The sequence below is a fragment of the Mobula hypostoma genome, chromosome 7 (assembly GCF_963921235.1).
Source record: "Mobula hypostoma chromosome 7, sMobHyp1.1, whole genome shotgun sequence".
NCBI classification, from domain to species: domain Eukaryota; kingdom Metazoa; phylum Chordata; class Chondrichthyes; order Myliobatiformes; family Myliobatidae; genus Mobula; species Mobula hypostoma.
Window position 1 is genome coordinate 16755842 of NC_086103.1, and position 22638 is coordinate 16778479.

The 22638-nt window shown below is 48.4% G+C and overlaps 1 protein-coding gene across 1 annotated transcript in view; it reads left to right on the top strand.

Annotated features, from left to right (window-relative positions):
- Window positions 1-394: 394 nt before the first annotated feature.
- The window catches only part of mat2b (methionine adenosyltransferase 2 non-catalytic beta subunit methionine), a 56066-nt gene continuing 33822 nt past the window's right edge, over window positions 395-22638 (top strand). The window contains exon 1 of the mRNA XM_063053098.1: window positions 395-547. Coding sequence (XP_062909168.1) covers window positions 419-547 — 129 coding nt within the window. The 5' untranslated portion in view covers window positions 395-418. The remainder of the gene's footprint in view (window positions 548-22638) is intronic.

Here is a 22638-nt window from a genome sequence, read left to right on the forward strand (position 1 = left end):
TTTGTTCACCAGTCAGCTGCCAGTTGTCCCTCTCCGTGACTCTACACACAGAGCCTCTGTGGGATTTTAAAGATAAATTATCATAACACCCAGCTGATATTACATATTGATTTGTTAGCCCCAAATCCATTCAACGCTGTGGAAGGAAGAGCGTGAAACTGATTGGTGGGTGGCCATGTCAGTCATTATCAGAGGCCGAACTCCAGCCAGCTAAATACTGTATCCAGAGAGGTGACGCAGTTGAAGGCGGGATCTTCAGTTATCCGATGATGTGATTCGGGCGTCCTTTCGCCAAGGTGAGAATAATGGCGCCCGTTGTCCAATTAGGAATGCGCAACTGTCCGTGGTTGTGGTTGATTGGTGAGAGCTGACGTCAGTCAGAGAACTGCCGCACGGCCAGGCGGATGGACGTGCGCCTATGTCCTATAGGCCGCTGAGACGTCATTTAGGACGGAAGGGGCGGGGTGGAACAGTGGGCTCGGCCATGGTAGGCAAGGAGAAGGAGTTAACTATCCACTTCAGTCCGGGTTGTGTGCAGCTGCTGGAGGTAAGCGGCCCTCAGGACCCCGGGACACCGGTACTAGTCCCATTACCATGGCTTCAGTCCGGTGCAATCCCCGCAGTCGCGTCAGAAACGGCCCTGCCTCGTAACTGGGCCCAGAGGAAAGTTCCCTCTCCGAGAGGGGCGGTACTGAGGGAGAGTCACACTGTGGGAGGGATGGTACTGAGGGAGGGTCACACTGTGGGAGGGGCGGTACTGAGGGAGGGTCACACTGTGGGAGGGGTGGTACCGAGGGGATCACACTGTGGGAGGGGTGGTACTGAGGGAGGGTCACACTGTGGGAGGGGCGGTGCTGAAGGAGGGTCCCACTATGGGAGGGGCGGTACTGAGGGAGGGTCACACTGTGGGAGGGGTGGTACTGAGGGAGGGTCACACTGAGGAAGGGGCGGTACTGAGGGAGGGTCACACTGGGAGGGGCCGTACTGAGGGAGAGTCACACTGAGGGAGGGTCACACTGTGGGAGGGGCGGTACTGAGGGAGGGTCACACTGTGGGAGGGGCGGTACTGAGGGAGGGTCACACTGTGGGAGGGGCGGTACTGAGGGAGGGTCACACTGGGAGGGGTGGTACTGAGGGAGGGTCACACTGTGGGAGGGGCGGTACTGAAGAGGGTCACACTGTGGGGGGGCGGTACTGAGGGAGGGTCACACTGTGGGAGGGGTGGTACTGAGGGAGGGTCACACTGTGGGGGGGCGGTACTGAGGGAGGGTCACACTGAGGGAGGGGTGGTACTGAGGGAGAGTCACACTCTGGGAGGGGTGGTACTGAGGGAGGGTCACATTGTGGGGGGGCGGTACTGAGGGAGGGTCACACTGTGGGAGGGGTGATACTGAGGGACGGTCACACTGAGAGGGGCGGTACCGAGGGAGGGTCACACTGTGGGGAGGTGGTACTGAGGGAGGGTCACACTGTGGGGGGGGGCGGTACCGAGGGAGGGTCACACTGTGGGGGGGTGGTACTGAGGGAGGGTCACACTGTGGGGGGGTGATACTGAGGGACGGTCACACTGAGAGGGGTGGTACTGTGGGAGTGTCACACTGTGGGAGGGACGGTACTGTGGGAGGGTCACACTGTGGGGGGGCGGTACCGAGGGAGGGTCACACTGTGGGAGGGGTGGTACTGAGAGAGAGGCTCAAACCTTTAGGAACTCTCTCCTAAAGTTGAAAATTTGTGGCAAAATCCCAAAGAAGAATTTTTGGGGCCATCAGGAGACTTTGGGAGTATGGAGTATCCTCTCAGCAGTGGACTGGACTGAAACATTTTCTTTGCCTGGAAAGTTTCTGTTTGATGAAGTTTTTCGGGCTGTGCCTATTTAGCGCTGAGCAGTGGGTGTGGGTGGCAGATTGCCAAAGTTTCGAGTCTAACTCTGCGGGGAGCAGGGATGGATTTATTCCGTTTGTAACAGAAAGCTCCTCCTCTTCGGAGTGCTTAGCCCCAGGGGGGCTGCTGAAGAGGACTTTGGAGCAGCTGACAGAAGAACGGACTGGCTCTTCATTGTTTGTAGCCACATGGGAACGCTGAGGTTTTAACACCTTGCGGACTTCCCCTGCCTATCCACTCCATCCCGCCTCCTCTCTGAACTGTGCTCCTCTGGGTGTAGACTGTGTAATATCCCAGTCAGGGACTGACGCTGAGCGTGGGTTCAGGTGACGGGTGGGAAGGTGAAAAAGGAGAAGCACCTGAAGGCTTCTCCCCTGAGAGAAGGAGTGGGCAGGAGGTGTTGAACCAAGCTCGGAGTGGTCCTGTGGCTGTTGAGATTCAGGAAGAGCCTGGTTGTCAGAGGAGGGGAGGGAAGTGGTGCCTCTGAAATGGAGGTCGGCGTGCCTCAGCGTAGGTGTCCTGAAGACCAGGGTGCACTGAAGGAAGATTTACCCCTGGTAAAGGCTGTATTCCCCTCACAGCTGGAGGATTGCCCTATGCTGGGGGGGGGGGCATCCCCAGAACATGCATCCTCTGGGCTGGTGAGAGGGGCTGTGTGGGGAAGGAGACGCCTTCAGCTGAGACAGCACACTCAGAACGAGCAGCAAAGGGCATTGCCTGTGGGTGGGGGGGGGTCACCAGTGGGATTAATTTCCCAGATTGCCTTAATCGAGGCTAGATACTCTGCGAAGTAGTGTCTGGTCCATGAGGTGAACAGAGCAACCTTGGATCGCCATTCTGTGCAGCTAATCAGAGAGAGGATGTTCTGAGGGGTGAGGTGGGAGGGGACTCTGCTCGTGCTGATTCTGGGGAGGGTGCCAAGGATGTGGGGATGGGCATGGCCCAGCTTGTATCCTGGCTCTGGGTGTAATTCTGGACCCAGGGGTGGTGGGGCCTCCCTCTGTCACTGGTCCTGGGGATGGGATAGTGGCCATTGTGGGGTCTTCTGTTCGGGCTGCAGTGAGAAGTGAGGTGGTCACGTCGGGTGCGATGGATAGTGAGGAGAGCCTGGGACGCAGTGAGGGAATGGGGGAGGGGTGACTTGAAGCTGAGAAGGCAGACCAAGTCACGGGCTGTCCCTGTGGAGGAGATCCGGATGTTTGTGGAGGAGGAAACTGATGGCTAGTCAGATCTGTAAGGGATTGTTCAGTCTCTCTGCACTATTCTCCAACAGAAGGGGAGGGGAATTGAAGTGACCCGTAAGGAGAGCTGCCAGTTTAAGAGACTCTTGGAGTCTCTGAGAAGGGTTGTAGAGTGAAGATGGGAGATGGCTGGAAGGAGAGCTCTACTCCTTTCTAAGGCTCTGGTTCAGTAAGATGCATCATGAAGTTCAGTGTGGCAGTTGAAGACGTTCCACAGATTCCTTCATCTCTGTCCTCTGGGATGGGAGATATGTGGTGAACTTCTTGCAGGAAACCTGCATTGTTCCAGGAGATGAAACCGACTGGCTCAGGGAATGGCGGGGGTTCCACATGAGTCACTTCAATTCCACTTCCAGCAGGGTGGCCCCTTATTGCCAGCCTGAAATAGTGAAGGTTCAGGAACTCATTGCAGGCTGCCTGCTTCACCTTGCCATGTGCCAGGATGGTGTGCCAATGCATTGTGTCGGTGTGTACACCCCTGAGCCCGGCCAGCTGCAGGCGTGCCTGTTCAGAGAGGTACCCGCATTGCTGGAGGCCACAGATCATAATGAATACGTCATCCTGGGAGGTGGAGGCTCACAGATCGATCACCTGTACATCATCTCTGGGTGCACGTCTCCTGGGCGTTGCCTGCCTCCATGCGGCCAGTTCCCTGCTCGGACCACCACCTGGTGTGTGCGGAGCTGAAGGCGCTTCCTGCACAGGTAGGGTCCGCGTACTGGCACTTCAACAACCGGCTGCTGGAGGTTGGCCAGTTCCAGGATTCGTTCCGTCAGTTCTGGAGACCTGGCAGGAAGAACAGGAGTTTCCCCTCCCTGAGGCTCTGGTGGGATGTGGGCAAGGCTCACATCGAACTGTCCTGGCAGGAATATGTTCGTAGATTGACCAAGTGGTACTGAGTGGATTGATGCACTGTTGTCTTTGGTGGAGCTGACCAGTGCCCTCAGCCAGCTGTAGAGAGGCAAGTCCCGGGGACTGGATGGTTGACCGTTGAATTTCTCTGGGCCTTTTGGATGTCCTCGGGGTTGATTATTCAAGGGTATTGGGGGAAAGCATGGTGCCAGGTAGGATGCCACTCGCTTGGTGCAGGGCAGTTGTAGCCCTGTTGCCACAGAAGGGAGATCTCTATTGCTTGAGGAATTGGCACCCAGTATCTCCCTCAGTGCGTAGTACAAGATCTTTGCCTGGACAATGGCCAATTGTCTGGGCTCCGTGCTGGCCCAAGTAGTCCACCTTGATCAGTCCTGCACAGTCCCAGAATGGTCGATCCAGGACAATATCCAGCTTGTCGAGGATCTGATTTACTTGTGCCAGAAGGCTGGTCTGTCAGTCACCTTTCTCCCTTGACCAAGAGAACGCTTTTGATTGAGTAACCACGAGTACCTTTTTGGGACTGCGAGTGTTTGGGCTCAGGCCGCATTTTTTGGCCCACGTCCAACTGTTGTACACGGCTGCAGAGTCCCTTGTTAAGGCTAATGAGTCCTTGATGGCATCTTTGTGCTTTGGGAGGGGGATGTGTCAGAGGTGCCCCATCAGGGCAGTTGTACTCTGTTTGCGTGGAGTCTTTTCTGTGCCTTCTCTGTAAGAGGTTAACGGGTTTGGTTCTACATGAACCAGACATTGAGGTCATCCTTTCGACTTATACCGATGACGTCCTCCTCCCGGTTACCGGCCCTTTTGACCTCTAGATGATGAAAGACTGCCAGAAGATCTTCTCAGCTGCTTCCTCTGCAAGGGTTAACTGGGAAAAGTGTGCAGGCCTCTTGGGCCAGTGGCAGGTGGAAGGGTCCCTGTCGGAGGGGCTGAGACATGTTGCATGGAGCAGCACGCACATCCTCTACCTGGGGTCTACCTGACAGCCAGAGGAGCCCTGTCCAGCAAACTGGCGGAACTTGGAGACAAAAATCTCTCCCTGGCTGGGGTGATGGTCTGGGCTCCTTTCAAACATTGGTATTAAATCAGCTGGTAGCCTTCATGATATGGTACCGGCTGGGTACTTTATTCCCCCCCCCCCCCACTGCCTTTGTCTACATGACCCAGAAGAGGCTCGTAGACTTCTGGGGCAATCGAGGGCATTGGGCCTGTGCTGTGGTCTTGAGACTACTGATTGTGGAGGGCAGTCATTCATTGGTGTGTGTGCGTGCACCCAGCTGGCGGCTCTACACCTCAGGACCCTGTACTGTGACCACCCTCCGAGATGGCACTTGGGGGTATCAGCTTTGTCTGTTGGGGACATTGCCTACTGGAGGGCATGCAGCTTCCAGTGGACAGCATCAGCCATGCTGCTTCGATGGAGCAGCCGTGGTTTTACCGGGAGTTGTTGGGGGTGTGGAGTTTAATCTTGACCAGACGGTGTTCCTGCGCTGGTAGGGGTGGGGAGGGGTGACAGAGCTCTAGCTGTGAGGGGGACTGGATTCCATCCTGACACTTCGGGTGTCGAGGGGGCTCGTGGAAGTGGAGCAGTTCCAGCTGCACCAACAGACGTAAGAGCAGAATTAGGCCATTCAGCCCATCGAGTTTGCTCTGCCATTCCATCATGGCTGGTCCCAGATCCCACTCAACCCTATACACCTGCCTTCTTACCGTAACCTTTGATGTCCTGACCAATCGGGGAGCTATCATTTTTCGCTTTATATATACCCATGGCCTTGGCTTCCACAGCAGTCTGTGGCAGAGTATTCCACAGATTCACTACTCTGTGGATAAAAAAAAAAATTCCATCTTACCTCTGTTCTCAAAGGATCGGACCTCAAGTTTGAGGCTGTTTCCTCTGGATACCACCTCAGTAGGAAACATCCTCACCATATCCACCCTTTCTAGCCCTTTCAACACTTGATAGGTTTCAATGAGATCCCAATGCACTCGCCTAAATTCCAGTGAGTACGGGTTCAAAACTGCCAAATGCTCCTCATATGTTAACCCCTTCATTCCCAGAATCATCCTCGTGAACCTCCTCTGGACTCTCCAATGACAGAACATCCTTTCTGAGATATGGGGCCCAAAATTGTTGACAATACTCCAAGTACAGCCTGACTAGTGTTTTATAAAGCTTCAGCATTATCTCCTTGTTTTTATATTCTATTCCCCTTGAAATAAATGCCAACATTGCACTTGCCTTCTTTACCACAGACTCAACCTGTAAATTAATCTTCTGGGAGTTTTGCACATGGACTTCTAAGTCCCTCTGCACCTCTGATGTTTGAACCATCTTCCCGTTTAGATCATTCTCCGCGCTGTTGTTCCTTTTACCAAAGTGCATTATCTTACATTTCCCAACACTGTATTCCATCTGCCACTTCTTCGCCCATTCTTCCATTTTGTCTAAGTCCTGATGCAATCGCATTGCTTCCTCAGCACCATCTATCCTTCCAACTATCTTTGTATCGTCTGCAAACTTTGCCACAAAGCCATCAATTCCGTTATCTAAATCGTTGACAAATGTGATGCCCTGAGGAACACCATGAGCCACTGGCAGTCAACCAGAAAAGCTCCACTTTATTCCCACTCACTGCCTCCTTCCCTTCAGCCATTCCTCTATCCATGCCAGTATCTTCCCTGTAATGCTATGGAATTTTTTTCTTCTTGTAGCTTTGTGTGGCTCCTCTCTCATCAGAATCAGGTTTATTAGCACCAGCATGTGACGTGAAATTTGTTAACTTAGCAACAGCAGTTCAATGCAATACATAATTTAGCAGAGAGAGAAAAAAATAATAAAATAAAATAAAACAATAATAAACAAGTAAATCAATTACGTATATTGAATAGATTTTTTTAAAATGTGCAAAAACAGAAATATTGTATATTAAACAAATTGGGGTAGTGTCCAAAGCTTCAATGTCCATTTAGGAATCTGACGGCAGAGGGGAAGAAGCTGTTTCTGAATCGCTGAGTGTGAGCCTTCAGGCTTCTGTATCTCCTACCTGATGGTAACAGTGAGAAAAGGGCATGCCCTGGGTGCTGGAGGTCCTTAATATTGGACGCTGCCTTTCTGAGACACTGCTCCCTAAAGATGTCCTGGGTACTTTGTAGACTAGTGCCCAAGATAGAGCTGACTAGATTTACAATCTTCTACACACAAAATACTCTGCAGATGCTGGGGTCAAAGCAACATTCACAGCACGCTGGAGGAACGCAGCAGGTCGGGCAGCATCCGTGGAAAAGATGGATAGACGTTTCGGGCTGGAACCCTTCGTCAGGACTGTAGAGGGAAGGGGCAGAGGCCCTATAAAGAAGGTGGGGGCAGGGTGGGAAGGAGAAGGCTGGTAGGTTCCAGGTGAAAAACCAGTAAGGGGAAAGATAAAGGGGTAGGGGAGGGGATAGGCAGGAAAAGTGAAGAAGGAATAGGGGAAAACACAATGGGTAGTAGAAGGAGGCGGAACCATGAGGGAGGTAGTAGGCAGCTGGGGGAGGGGGGGGCAGAGTGACATAGGGATAGGGGAAGGGAGGGAGAGGGAATTACCAGAAGTTGGAGAATTCAATGTTCATACCAAAGGGCTGGAGACTACCTAGACGGTATATGAAGTGTTGTTCCTCCAGCCTGAGTTTAGCCTCATCATGCCAGTAGAGGAGGCCATGTATGGACATATCTGAATGGGAATGTGAAGCAGAGTTGAAGTGGGTGGCAACCGGGAGATCCTGTCTGTTGTGGCGGTCAGAGCAGAGGTGCTCAATGAAACGGTCCCCCAATCTGCGTCAGGTTTCACCGATGTAGAGGAGGCCACACCGGGAGCACCGGATGCAATAGATGACCACAACAGACTCACAAGTGAAGTGTTGCCTCACCTGGAAGGACTGTTTGGGGCCCTGAATGGTGGTAAGAGAGAAGGTGTACGGACAGGTGTAGCACTTACGCTTACAGGGATAAGTGCTGGGTGGGAGATCCGTGGGCAGGGACGTGTGGACCAGGGAGTCGCGGAGGGACCGATCCCTGCGGAAAACGGAGAGGGGTGGAGAGGGAAAGATGTGCTTAGTGGTGGGGTCCTGTTGAAGGTGGTGGAAATTGCTGAGGATAATGTGCTGGATCCGGAGACTGTTGGGGTGGTAGGTGAGGACAAGAGGAACTCTGTCCCTGTTGTGGTGGCAGGAGGCTGGGGTGAGGGCCAAAGTGCAGGAAATGGAGGAGATGTTGGTGAGGGCATCATTGATGACGGCAGAAGGGAAACCACGATCCTTAAAGAAAGTGGACATTTGACTTTCATAACTCCCTTGACTATACCTCTTTCCACCCTGCCACATGCAAAAATGCCATTCCCTATTCCCAGTTCCTCTGTCTCTGCCGCATCTGCTCCCAGGATGAGGCTTTCCGTTCCAGGACATCTCAAATGGGGGATGGCATAAACATTGACTTCTCTAACCTCCGTTAATGCCCCACCTCCCCTTTGTACCCCATCCGTTATTTATTTATTGTTATTATATATATATTTTTTTCCTCTCTCTTTTTCTCCCTCTGTCCCTCTCACGATACTCCTTGCCCATCCTCTGGGATTCCCCCCTCCCTGTTTCTTTCTCCCTGGGCCTCCCGTCCCATGATCCTCTCATATCCCTTTTGCCAATCAACTTTCCAGCTCTTGGCTCCATCCCTCCTCCTGTCTTCTATCATTTCGGATCTTCCCCTCCCCCTGCCACTTTCAAATCTCTTACTAGCTCTTCTTTCAGTTAGTCCTGATGAAGGGTCTCGGCCCGAAACTTCGACTGTATCTCTTCCTAGAGATGCTGCCTGGCCTGCTGCATTCACTAGCAACTTTTAAGTGTGTCCTTTGATATTAAGCTTCCTTCAGCCACATCTCAGTGATGCCCACAACGTCTTACTGACCAATCTCTAATTGTGCCGTGAGTTCATCCATCTTATTTTGAAGGTGAAGCGCATTTAAATACAGTACCTTCAGTCCTGTATTCTACGTCCTTTTGAATTTTTCCTCTATGGTACAATTTAACTTCTTGTTCTGTCTGCATTTGTACGCAATCATTGGCTTGTCCTTCCTTACATACATGTTACATTCATCATCTACTTGTAAACCTGCTGGCTCATCCTCAGCTCCATCATACTGGTTCCCATTGCCCCGTCATATTAGTTTAAATCACTCCCAACTGCTCTAGTAAACTTGCCCGCAAGGATATTGGTCCCCATTGGATTCAAGTGCAACCTGTCCCTTTTGTACAGGTCACACCTGCCCCAGAAGAGGTCCCAATTATTCAGAAACCTGAATCCCTGCCCTTTGCTCCAATTCTTCAGCCACACATTTATCTGCCGCCTCATTCTATTCCTATCCTCACTGTCACATGGCACAGGCAGCAATCCCGAGATTACTACCTTGAGGTCCTGCTTCTCAGCTTCCTTCCTAAATCCCTGTATCCTGTCTTCGGGACCTCTTCCCTTTTTCTACCTATGTTGTTGGTACCAAATAGTGCCATGACTTCTGGCTGCTCACCCTCCCTTTATAGGATGTGGACGCATTCAGAAACATCGCGGACCCTGGCATCTGGGAGGCAAACTACCATCTGTGTTTCTTTTTCGCGTCCATGAATCGTCTGTCTGTCCCCCGACTATAGAGTCACTATTATTGCTGCCATCCTCTTCAGTTCACTCCACTTCGGAGCCACAGGGCCAGACTCAGTGCCAGAGGCATGGCCGCTGTTGCTTCTGGAGTACTTAATGTTGAGGGGGACGGCCACAGGGCTGCTCTCCACTGTCTGACTTTTTACCTTCCCTCTTTTATCTGTCTCCTGCAACCATGGGGTGACTACCTCCCTGTAGCTCCTTTCTTTCACTGCTTCACTTTCCCTATCAGACTGAAGGTGCTCGAGCTGCAGCTCTAGATCCCTAACACGGTCTCTTATGGAGCTGCATCTTGATGCACCTGATGCGGATGTGACCATCGGGGAGGCTAGGAGTCTCCTGGAAATCCCACATCTGACACCCAGAACAGAACACTGGCTCTGCGGACATACCCCCATTCTTTCATGAGTTAAATAAAAATAAAGAAATAAGAAATAAACTTACCTGCTTACCTACTTCCTATTCAAGATTCCTGGAGTCCCTTGGGTGAAGACAGTGGAGGGCTTATAGGGGTGCCTTATTCCTTAGCCCTAGGGAGTGGGGTGGGCATGTTAGGTGGAGGCGCTGACTGCTTGGAGGGTGACAAAGGTGTGGAATGTTTTAAGGGGGAAGAGAGGACTCCTTCGAAGCCAAGATACTGGATTTTAGCCGGCCTGTGGAGGAGATTGGGCAGTTTGTGAAGGACTACTGGAGGAAACCGTTTGAGGCCCAGCTGGCCACTGACCTGCAAGGGTTTGTTGGATTCATTCACACCATCCTTGAAAAGAAGGAGAAGGGTGTGGAAGTGATGCGCAAGGAGAGGCACCAGTTTAATAGACTCCTGGAGTCCCTGGAGAAGGGATGTGGGCGAAGACGTTGGAGGGTTCGAAAGGAAGCTCTATTCCTTTGTCCTAGGGCTCTGGTGAGGGGTCTCAATAAAAAGGATCATGAAGCTAATTGTAGCACTGCTTAATCAATGGTGGCAGTTGGGGGGGCACTGTGTATATTCCATCATCTCTCTGTCCTCCAGGGGTAGATGTGTGGTGAGTTTCTCACAAGAATCCCGCTCTGTTTCAGGAGATGAATCCCCAGGCTCCTGGAATGGCAGGGGGGTGGGGGAGGTGGTGTGAGGTTCCACATAAATCACCTCAGCTCTATTTCCAGTGGGAATGCAATTTCAGGAACTGCCTGTTTTACCTCGCCATGAGGCAGGATGGTGTGTCAATGCATTTTGTCAATGTCTACGCCCCTGAGCCCAGCCTGATGCAGGTGCACCTGTTCAGAGAGGTGTCTGCTTTGCTGGGTACCACTGACCATAACAAGTGAGTCATCCTCGAAGGTGACTTCAATTGTACCCTGAGAGAGGGATCCCTCTGGTCCCCAGAGTAGTCAGGCTTCGCTTAGGAAGTTACGGGAGCTGGTCGGGTCCTTTGACTCGGTTGAAGTCTGGTGGAGCATTCACCCTGAATTCTGTGCTTTCTCATGGAGGTATAGAGGGGTTGGAGGCTTGCGGATTTATCAACTGTACATCGCCAGGGCACACATCTCCTGGGTGTTGGCTGCCTCCACGTGGCCGATTGTGTGCTCAGACCACCATCTGGTGTGGGCAGAGCTCAATGCACTGCCTGCGCGGCTGGGGTCTGTGTACTGGCATCTCAACAACCGGCTGCTAGAGGATGGCAAATTCTGGGATTTGTTCTGTCATTTTTGAAGGACCTGACAGGAAGAACAGGGGAGTTTCCCCTCCCTGAGGTTCTGGTGGTATGTGGTCATTTGAGTTTGAGGAAGAGGTTGAAGTCAGAGACTTGTGAAGTTGTAAGAAACACTTGGAAGTTGTACTCCACTGTAACTTAGTGCTCTTGATTCCCTACTCCTGAGTGGGCACATGAATAGAGCTACTCGAGCGTAAAACTGAAACAGCCTTGGGAGTAGACGGCATCACTGCTGATGTGATGAGTAGCTCAGTCAGTAGCCGCAAGCTCATTGTTTGCAGCCGAGACCTCAGAGCTGACGGTGATCCTGATGAGAAAGGAGACAGCTGATAGTGATGATAAAGGCTTCTACTGCCTGCCAATGGAAGAGTCATCTGGATCTTCAGCTGTGCCCTCCTGGTCATGGATGGCTGTTCCCGGAATCACGGTGTGGGTTCCGTCTGTCCGGACACATCGTGATTACTCAGAACAGCCTGGGAACTGGCCCTTTGGTGATGCCATGTTGACCTTGAACCTTTTGCCTGAGTATAATCCGTACCCCTCCAGTCCCTGTCTGGGCGGCAGCCAGTGAAATGCTGTACAGCGCCAGCAATTCCTGCCACTGTCTGTAAGGAGTTTATACGTCCTCATGGGTTTTCTCTGGGTACTCTAGTTTCTAAAGATGTATAGGTTAGGCTTAGTAGATTGTTGGCATGCTATGTTTGTGCCGGAAGCATGGCGAATCTAATGGGTTACACCCACCACATTCTCAGACTGTTTTGATCGTTGGTGTAAACGATGCATTTCACTGTACTGTGTGTTTCGATATACTTGTGACAAAAAAATCTAGTCCAGCAACCTTAACACCCATAGTTCGTCTGCTTCTGCCATACCCCGGCAGTGTATTCCAGCCACTCCCCACTCTCCTGTCCTACACCTCAGATAGCACTGCTGGGAGGTCAGTGTGTCCTCACTCACTGCTGTCGAAAGCCAGGTGCTCCCCAAATCTGTCCTCCGGGGTATCTTTCACTATCTCACAGCCTCTCTGCCAGTGAAGTACGTTGGAGGAGTCGTCTCTGTATTGGACAGGTGCTAACCAGCTTACTCTCAGCCATGATAATGATTAACTTTATCTATCCCATACAGTGAAACCTATCATTTTATGTCAAATGAAATCGGGGTCTGGGGGCAGCCCGCAAGTGTCACCACGTTTCTGGCACCAACGTAGCATGTCCGCTGTTGCGTGAATGAAGTCACCAGAGAAAGGCACTGGTAGATATGGAGCACCTTCTTTACTCAGCAAAACAAGATACAGCAGGCATCATATGGAGATGCTTTTGGGGAAAGGTCTGGCTGGCTCATTGTGGGCTCCATAGTTCGTGTGCTGAACATCAAAGGACAATTCCATATTTAAAATGTATCCACAATGCTTTCTTTGAAACCACACACAAACTTTACATCTCCCGACTCACACCACAGACTTATAAATAAATTTTAATCAGCATTGTCTGGTCCGTGATTCACAACTGTGAGGAACCGATTGTTCAGAGATGCATTTTAAATTAAATCTCCAATTTATATTCAGATTTTCAGATTGGTGGCTGAAGTCATTTGCTAACTATAAATGTGCTAAACCAAAAATCGCTCTAACGTCCACAACTTAAGAACCCGTACGTCTTTGGTATATAATAATAAATTATTTACAGAGCACTTTTCATCCAGAAGATGTAGTTCAAAATGCTTTACAATGGGATGAAGTGCAAATGTGAAATTAAAGATAAAAAGATATTTGTTAAAAGCAAGGTTAAATAAATAGGTTTTGAGTTGGTGAACAAGAGAGAATCTGCAGAAGATGGAAATTCGAGAGGGGGGGGGGAGAGAGAGACACCCCTCCACACACCCACACGGAAAACAGTACAGTCAATGTTTTGGGCCTACCTGCCTTTTCCCCATAACCCTTAGTTTCCCTGCTATGCAAAAATCTATCCAGACTTATCTTAAATAGATTTGCTGATGTAGCCTCCGCTGCTTCATTGGGCAAAGAATTCCACAGATTCACCACTCTCTGGGAAAAGCAGTTCCTCCTCATCTCCGTCCTAAATCTACTTCCTTGAATCTTGAGGCTATGTCCCCTAGTTCAACTCTCACCTACCAGTGGAAGTAACTTTCTTGCCTCTATTTTATCTAGCACTTTCATAATTTTATTTATTTCCAGCAGATCTCCTCTCATTCTTCTGAATTCCAGCGAGTACAGTCCCAGGCGACTCAATCTCTCCTCATAATCTAACCCCCTCATCTCTAGAATCAACCTGGTGAACCTCCTCTTCACTGCCTCCAAAGCCAGTATATCCCTCCTCAAGTAAGGAGACCAGAACTGCACGCAGTACTGCAGGTGCAGCCTCACCAGTACCCTGTACAGTTGGAGCATAACATTCTGTTCTAAAATTCAATCTCTCTAGCAATGAAGGCCAACATTGCATTTGCCTTCTTGATAGCCTGCTGCACCTGCAAACCAACTTTTTGTGATTCATGCACAAGCACCCCCAAGTCCCTCTGCATAGCAGCATGCTGCAATTTTTTACCATTTAAATGATAATCTGTTCTTTCATTTTCCCTTCCAAAGTGGATGACCTCGCATTTACCAACGTTGTACTCCATCTGCTAGACTCCTTGCCCACTCACTTAACCTATTTATATCTCTCTGCAGACTCTCCGTATCTTCTGCACAATTTGTTTTTCCACTTAATTTAGTATCATCAGTAAACATCAGATACACTACACTCGGTCCCCTCTTCCAGATCGTTAATGTATATCGTGAATAGTTGTGGGCCCAGCACTGACCCCTGTGGCACACCACGCACTCTGATTGCCAACCAGAGTAACTCCCCTGTATCCCAACTCTCTGCTTTCTGTTACTTAACCAATCTTCTATTCCTGCTAATCCATCATCCCCAACTCTTTTTATGTGGTACCTTATCAAATGCCTTATAGAAATACAAGTAAATAATGTCTATCTGTTCCCCTCTATCCACTGTGCTTATTATATCTTCAAAAGACTCCAGTAAGTTTGTCAAACAGGACCTGCCTTTGCTGAATCCATGCTGTGTCTGCCTGTTGGATCCATTTCTTTACAGATACCTCACTATTTCTTCTTTAATGATAGCTTTAAGCATCTCCCCAACTACAGATGTTAAACTAACTGGCCTATAGTTACCTGCCTTTTGCCTGCATTCTTTTTTGAGCAGTGGTGTGACATTTGCCCTCTTTCAATCTGCTGGGACCTGACCAGAGTCCAGAGAATTTTGGTAAATCATCACCAACACCTCTACTATAACTTCTGCCATTTCTTTCAGTACCCTGGAATGCATTCCATTAGGACCAGGGGACTTGTCTATCTTTAGGCCCACAAGTTTGCACACCACTCCCTCTTTAATGATAAGTATTGTATTGACGTTCTCATTTCCCATCGCATTCGTAACCTCTCTCTTTGTGTCCTCTACCGTGAAGACCGACAAAATATAGTCATTCAAAGCCTCGGCCATTTCCTCATTCCCTAATATCAATTTCCCTTTCTTGTCCTCCAAAGGCCTATGTTCACTTTAGCCACCTTTTTCCGCTTTAGAAGCATAGAAAACCTACAGCACAATACAGGCCCTTCGGCCCACAAAGCTGTGCTGAATATGTCCCTACCTTAGAACTACCTAGGCTTTACCCATAGTCCTCTATTTTTTTCCATGTAGCCATCCAGGAGTCTCTAAAAAGACTCTATCGTTATCGTTTCCGCCTCCACCATTGCCGCCGGCAGCCCATTCCACGCACTCACCACTCTCTGCGTAAAAAAATTTACCCCTGACATCTCCTCTGTACCTACTTCCAAGCAACTTAAAACTATGCCCTCTCGTGCTAGCCATTTCAGCCCTGGGGAAAAGCCTCTGACTATCCACACAATCAATGCCTCTCATTATCTTGTACACCTCTATCAGGTCACCTCTCATCCTCCATCGCACCAAGGAGAAAAGACCGAGTTCACTCAACTTATTCTCATAAGGCATGCTCCCCAATCCAGGCAACATCTTTGTAAATCTCCTCTGCACCCTTTATGTGGTTTCCACATCCTTCCTGTACTGAGGCAACCAAAATTGAGCACAGTGCTCCAAGTGGGGTCTGACCAGGGTCCTGTATAGCTGCAACATTACCTCCTGGCTCCTAAACTCAATCACAAAATAATCTGCAGATGCTGGGATCAAAGCAACACTCACAACACGCTGGAGGAACTCAGCAGGTCGGGCAGCATCAGTGGAAACGATGAATCGACATTTCCACTGATGGTGCCTGACCTGCTGAGTTCCTCCAGCGTGTTGTGAGTATAAACTCAATCCCACGACTGATGAAGGCCAATGCACTGTATGCCTTCTTAACCACAGAGTCAACCTGCGTAGAAGCTTTGAGTGTCCTATGGACTCTGATCCTCCACACTGCCAAGTTCTTACCATTAATACTATATTCTGTCATCATATTTGACCGACCAAAATGAACCACCTCACACTTATCTAGGATGAACTCCATCTGCCACTTCTCAGCCCAGTTTTGCGTCCTATCAATGTCCTGTTGTAACCTCTGACAGCCCTCTACACTATCCACAACACCCCCAACCTTTGTGTCATCAGCACATTTACTAACCTATCCCTCCACTTCCTCGTCCAGGTCATTTATAAAAATCACAAAGAGATTTTATATAATTATAAAAACTTTCACTATCCATTTTTATAATTTTGTGCTAGTTTATTTTCATAATTTAGCTTCCCTTCCTTTATTGCTCTTTTTGTGGTACTTGGTTGCTTTTTAAAGTTTTCCCAATCTTCCAGTTTCCCACTACTGTTGGCGACTTTGTATACACGAGCTTTTAGTTTGATACCTTCCTTTATTTCCTTAGTTATCTGAGGCTGGCTCTCCCCACCCTTACTGTCCTTGTTTTTAACTGGAAAATCAGATAGAGCACTTGGAGGAAACCCACACCATCACAAAGAGATCGTACAAACTCCTTAGAAACAGGTGGGAATTGAACCGCAATCTTGCACCCTGACACACAACCCTCATGACCAAGCAGGCTGTGCAACTGGAACCCATGTAGTTCGATCAAGGCGAGCTTTTGTTGGCTGCTGGGTTCTGGCAGTGTCCCACAGAGCACCCTCAGCAGCTGTGAATGTGGAGCTGTTGCAGAGAGTTGATGCTGCGTTCATCCCCTGTTCCTTCACACTGCTGTTGAGATATTTGGGTTGTCAGGGAAGCTATTATACTCTTGGATTCCACTGCAATGAGACATGAAAAGTGGCAGATGGAGTTCAAACAAAAGTGTGAAGTGACTCACTTTGCGAGGTCGAACTTAAAGGCAGAGCAGAGGGCTAATGACAGCGTTCCTAGCTGTGTGGAGGAAGCGGGGGACCATAGGGTTCAAGTCCATAGATCCCTCAAAGTTGTTGAAAGTTGAAAGGGTGGTTAAGAATGTGTATAAAGTGTTGGTTTTTATTAGTCGGGGGGGGGGTTGAGTTGAAGAGCTGCAAGGTAATGTTGCAGTTCTATAAAATCCTGGTTAAATCACACTTGAGACCATAAGACATAGGAGCAGATTTAGGCCATTCAGCCCATCGTGTTTGCTCAGCCGTTCAAACATGGCTGATCCTGGATCTCACTCAACCCCATACACCTGCCTTTTCACCAAATCCTTTGATGCCCTAGTTGATCAGGAACCGATCAACTTCTGCCTTAAATATACCATAAGAGCATAGAAACATAGAAAATAGGTGCAGGAGTAGGCCATTCGGCCCTTCGAGCCTGCACCGCCATTTATTATGATCATGGCTGATCATCCAACTCAGAACCCCGCCCCAGCCTTCCCTCCATACCCCCTGACCCCCGTAGCCACAAGGGCCATATCTAACTCCCTCTTAAATATAGCCAATGAACTGGCCTCAACAGTTTCCTGTGGCAGAGAATTCCACAGATTCACCACTCTGTGTGAAGAAGTTTTTCCTAATCTCGGTCCTAAAATGCTTCCCCTCTATCCTCAAACTGTGACCCCTCGTTCTGGACTTCCCCAACATCGGGAACAATCTTCCTGCATCTAGCCTGTCCAATCCCTTTAGGATCTTATACGTTTCAATCAGATCCCCCCTCAATCTCCTAAATTCCAACGAGTACAAGCCCAATTCATCCAGTCTTTCTTCATATGAAAGTCCTGCCATCCCAGGAATCAATCTGGTGAACCTTCTTTGTACTCCCTCTATGGCAAAGATGTCTTTCCTCAGATTAGGGGACCAAAACTGCACACAATACTCCAGGTGTGGTCTCACCAAGGCCTTGTACAATACATGCATAAGACATAGGAGCAGAATCCGGCCATCTGGCCCATCGCGTCTGCTCCACCATTCAATCATGGCAGATCCTTTTTTCTTCTCCTCCTCAACTCCAGTTCCCAGCCTTCTCCTCATAACCTTTGATGCCATGTCCAATCAAGAACCTATCAATCTCTGCCTTGAATACACCCAATGACCTGGTCTCCACAGCTGCATGTGGCAACAATTCCACAAATTCACCACTCTTTGGCTAAAGAAATTTTTCCACATCTGTTTTGAAAGGGCGCCCCCCCCTATCCTGAGGCTGTGTCCTCTTGTCCAAGACTCTTCCACCATGGGAAACATCCTTTCCACATCTACTCTGTCTCGACCTTTCAACATTTGAAAGGTTTCAATGAGATCCTCCCTCATCCTTTTGAATTCCACCGAGTACAGACCCAGAGCCATCAAACGTTCCTCGTATGATAACCCTTTCAATCCTGAAATTATCCTTGTGAACTCCCTCTGGACCCTCTCCAATGCCAGCACATCTTTTCTAAGATGAGGAGCCCAAAACTGTTCGCAATACTTAAGGTGAGGCCTCACTAGTGCCTTATAAAACCTCAGCATCACATCCTTGCTCTTGTATTCTAGACCTCTTGAAATGAATGCTAACATGGCATTTGCCTTCCTCGCCACCGACTCAACATGTAAGTTAACCTTTAGGGTGTTCTGCACAAGGACTCCCAAGTCCCTTTGCATCTCAAATTTTTGGATTTTCTTCCTGTTTAGAAAATAGTCCACAAACTTATTTCTACTACTAAAGTGCATGACCGTGCATTTTCCAACATTGTATTTCATTTGCCACTTTCTTGCCCATTCTCCTAATCTGTCCAACTCCTTCTGTATCCTACCTGTTTCCTCAACACTACCTGTCCCTCCAACAATCTTCATGTCATCTGGAAACTTGGCAACAAAACCATCTATTTCATCATCTAAGTCATTTAAATACAGATTAAAAAGAAGTGGTCCCAACACCGACTCCTGCTGAACGTAGCTAGTTACTGGCTGCCAACCAGAAAAGGATCCTTTTATTCCCACTTGTTGCCTCCTACCAATCAGCCAATGCTCTAACCATGTGAGTAACTTTCCTGTAATACCATGGGCTCTTAACTTGGTAAGCAGCCTCATGTGTGGCACCTTGTCAAAGGCCTTCTGAAAGTCCAAATATACAACATCCACAGCATCCCCTTTATCTATCCCAGGGGTCCCCAACCTTTTTTGCACTGCGGACCGGTTTAATATTGACAATATTCTTGCGGACCAGCCGACCCGGGGAGGAGGGGGAGTGGGGTAGGGTTGCCAACGGACAAGCGTAGCAGTCAAATACGTTGTGTTTACCCAGAGAAAGACTACAATGACCATGAAGCCTTGCGCGGGCACCAGTGCGCATGCGTGCTCTGCCCCTGCGTGTACCTGCCGATTTTTTTTTCTGCAAATACTTTTTGGCGATTCTGTTCGGTGGGGGGGGGGTGGTATTAGTCACGACCGGAATATAGGTGATAAGTGGCTAATACACTCAATTTCGTTTGTAAAAAGGTTTATCTAACGAATTTAATATTAAACACACAGCACATATTTTCCTCGCATGAATATAGTGATAAGTCAATTATCAGGGGAGTACAGGGGAGCTTGAAGTAAGTGTTGAACGAACTTCCAGTAGAAGTGGTAGAGGCAGGTTCGATATTATGATTTAAAGAAAAATTGAATAGGTGTATGGACAGGAAAGGAACGGAGGGTTATGGGCTGAGTGCAGGTCGGTGGGACTAGATGAGAGTAGCGTTCGGCACGGACTCGAAGGGCCGAGATCGCCTGTTTCCGTGCTGTAATTGTTATATGGTTATATACGTAAGTCAATAGCATCATAACATTTTACGTAACGTTTGGATATTAAACACACAGCACATATGTTCCCCGTATGATCATATAAAATCATTGCAACGCACCAATATTGCTGAATCAGTGGGAGCCCTGGGCTTGGTTTCCTGCAGCCACACGGTCCTATTGAAGGGTGATGGGAGACAGCGATACTCGAAGGGGATTCCTTATGTCCAGTCTATTCCGCAATTTAGTTTCCGTTTCATTCATTGCAGAAAACTCCGCTTCGCAGAAAAATGTTGGAAATGGAAGCAACGTTTTCAGTGCTTTCGTGGTTATCTCAGGATATTTAGCCTTGACTTTGATCTGGAATGCCGGCAGCGATGTTATGTCAAACACACTTTTCAGCTCGCCGTCATTTGCAAGCTGGAGGAGTTGATCTCCTTCCCGCGCTGACATGGATGACGCGTGCATAATGACCTCGCGTGCGTTCAAGCTCAACAGTGGCCGTGACAGGGAACAAGGAAAGGTGCCGCGTTTCCTCGCGGCCCGGTAGCACATGCTTTGCGGCCCGGTGGTTGGGTACCGCTATCTATCCTACTTGTAATCTCCTCAAAGAATTCCAACAGGTTTGTCAGGCAGTATTTTCCCTGAAGGAAACCATGCTGACTTTGTACTATCTTGACTCCATCACCTCATCATTGACAATTAACTCCAATATCTTCCCAACCACTGAGGTCAGGTTAACTGATCTATAATTTCCTTTCTGCTGCTTTCCTCCTTTCTTAAAGAGTGGAGTAACATTTGCAATTTTCCAGTCCTTTGGCACCATGCCAGAATCCAATGATTTTTGAAAGATCATTTCTAATGCCACCATAACCTCTAATGCTACCTCTTTCAGAGCCCTGGTGTACAGTCCCTCTGGTCTGGGTGACTTATGTACCTTGGTCTTTCAGCTGTTTGAGCACCGTCTCTCTTGTAACTTCACCCATGTCTCTTCCTTCACACACTACAACATTAGGCATACTGCGAGTGTCTTCCACAGTGAAGACTGATGCAAAATACTAATTTAGTTCATCAGCCATCTCCTCGTCCCCTATTATTATTTCTCCTGCCTCATTTTCTAGCAGACCTATATCCACTCTCATTTCTCTTTTATTTTTAACATGAAAAAATTTACTATCCACTTTGATATTATTTGCTAGCTTGCTTTCATATTTCATCTTTTCCTTTCCAACGATTTTTTTTAGTTGTTCCCTGTAGGTGTATAAAACTTCTTAATCCTCTATCTTCCCACTAATTTTTACTTTGTTGCATGCCTTCTCTTTTGCTTTTACAATAGCTTTAACTTCCCTCATCAGCCACAATTGTACTATTTTTCTTCATTTTTGGAATACACGTCTTGCACCTTCCTCATTTTTCCCAGAAACGTGCACCATTGCTGCTCTGCTGACATCTCTGCCAGCAGCTCCTTCCAATTTACTTTGGCCAACTCCTCTCTCATACCACTGTAATTTCCTTTACTCCACTGAAATACTGCTACATCAGACTTTACTTTCTCCCTATCAAACTTCCAGTTGAACTCAATCATATTGTGATCACTGGTTCCTAAGAGTTCTTTTACCTTAAGATCCCTAATCTGTAATAGTGCAGCAAGGTCATTCACTTTATTTCTTATACTACGTGCTTTTAGGTACAACATCTTGAGTACCGTTTGCTATAATTTCTTGCTATACCCACAGACTTGGCCTCCATTGTAGTCTGTGGTAGAACATTCCACAGATTCACTACTCTGGCTAAAAAAATTCCTCCTTGTCTCCGTTCTAAATGGTCACCCCTCAATTTTCAGGCAGTGTCTCGAGTTCTGGATACACCCACCATAGGAAACATCCTCTCCATATCCACACTATCTTGTCCTTTCAACATTCGGTAGGTTTCAATGAGATCCTCACGCATTGTTCTAAGTTCCAATGTGTACATGCCCAAAGCTGCCAAACATTCCTCATATGTTCCTTGGAACGTTCCTTCATTCATGGAATCATCCTTGTGAACCTCCTCTGGACTTTCCAGTGACATCATATCCCTTCTAAGATGTGGGGCCCAAAACTGTTGACAATACTCCAAGTGTGGTCTGACTAATGTCTTGTAAAGGCTCAGCATTATGTCCTTGCTTTTATACCAGAATCAGGTTTATTGTCACCCGAATATGTCGTGAAATTTGTTAACTTAGCAGCAGCAGTTCATTCATTGCAGTACGTAATGTAGAAGAAAAAAATAATAAACAAATCAATCAATCGGATACATGTATATTGAATAGATTAAAAATCATACAAAAACGAAGTAATATGTATTAAAGTACAAAGTAGTGTTGGTGGGTTCATTGTCCATTTAGGAATCGGATGGCAGAGGGGAAGAAGCTGTTCCTGAATCACTGAGTGTGTGCCTTCAGGCTTCTGTACCTCCTACTTGATGGTAACAATGAGAAAATGTGTGTCCTCGGTGCTGGGGGTCCTTAATAATGGACGTTGCCTTTCTGAGACACTGCTCCTTGAAGATGCAACATAACTCAAAGTTGCTGGTGAACGCAGCAGGCCAGGCAGCATCTCTAGAAAGAGGTACACTTGACGTTTCGGGCTGAGACCCTTCGTCTTGAAGATGTCCTGGATACTTTGTAGGCTAGTACCCAAGATGGAGCCGACTAAATTTACAACCCTCAGCAGCTTCTTTTGGTCCTGTGCGGTAGTTCCCTCCCCCTTCCCCCCATACCAGAGAGTGATGCAGCCTGTCAGAATGCTCTCTATGGTACATCTATAGAAGTTTTTGAGTGTTTTTGTTGACATACCAACTCTCTTCAAACTCCTAATGAAGTATAGTCGCTGTCTTTCCTTCTCTATAGCTACATTGATATCTTGGGGACCAGGTTAGGTCCTCAGGAACTTGAAACTGCTCACTCTCTCCACTTCTGATCCCTCCGAGGATTGATATGTGTTCCTTCATCTTACTCTCCCTGAAGTCCACAATCAGCTCTTTCGTCTTACTGACGTTGAGTGCCAGGTTGTTGCTGTGGCACCACTCCACTG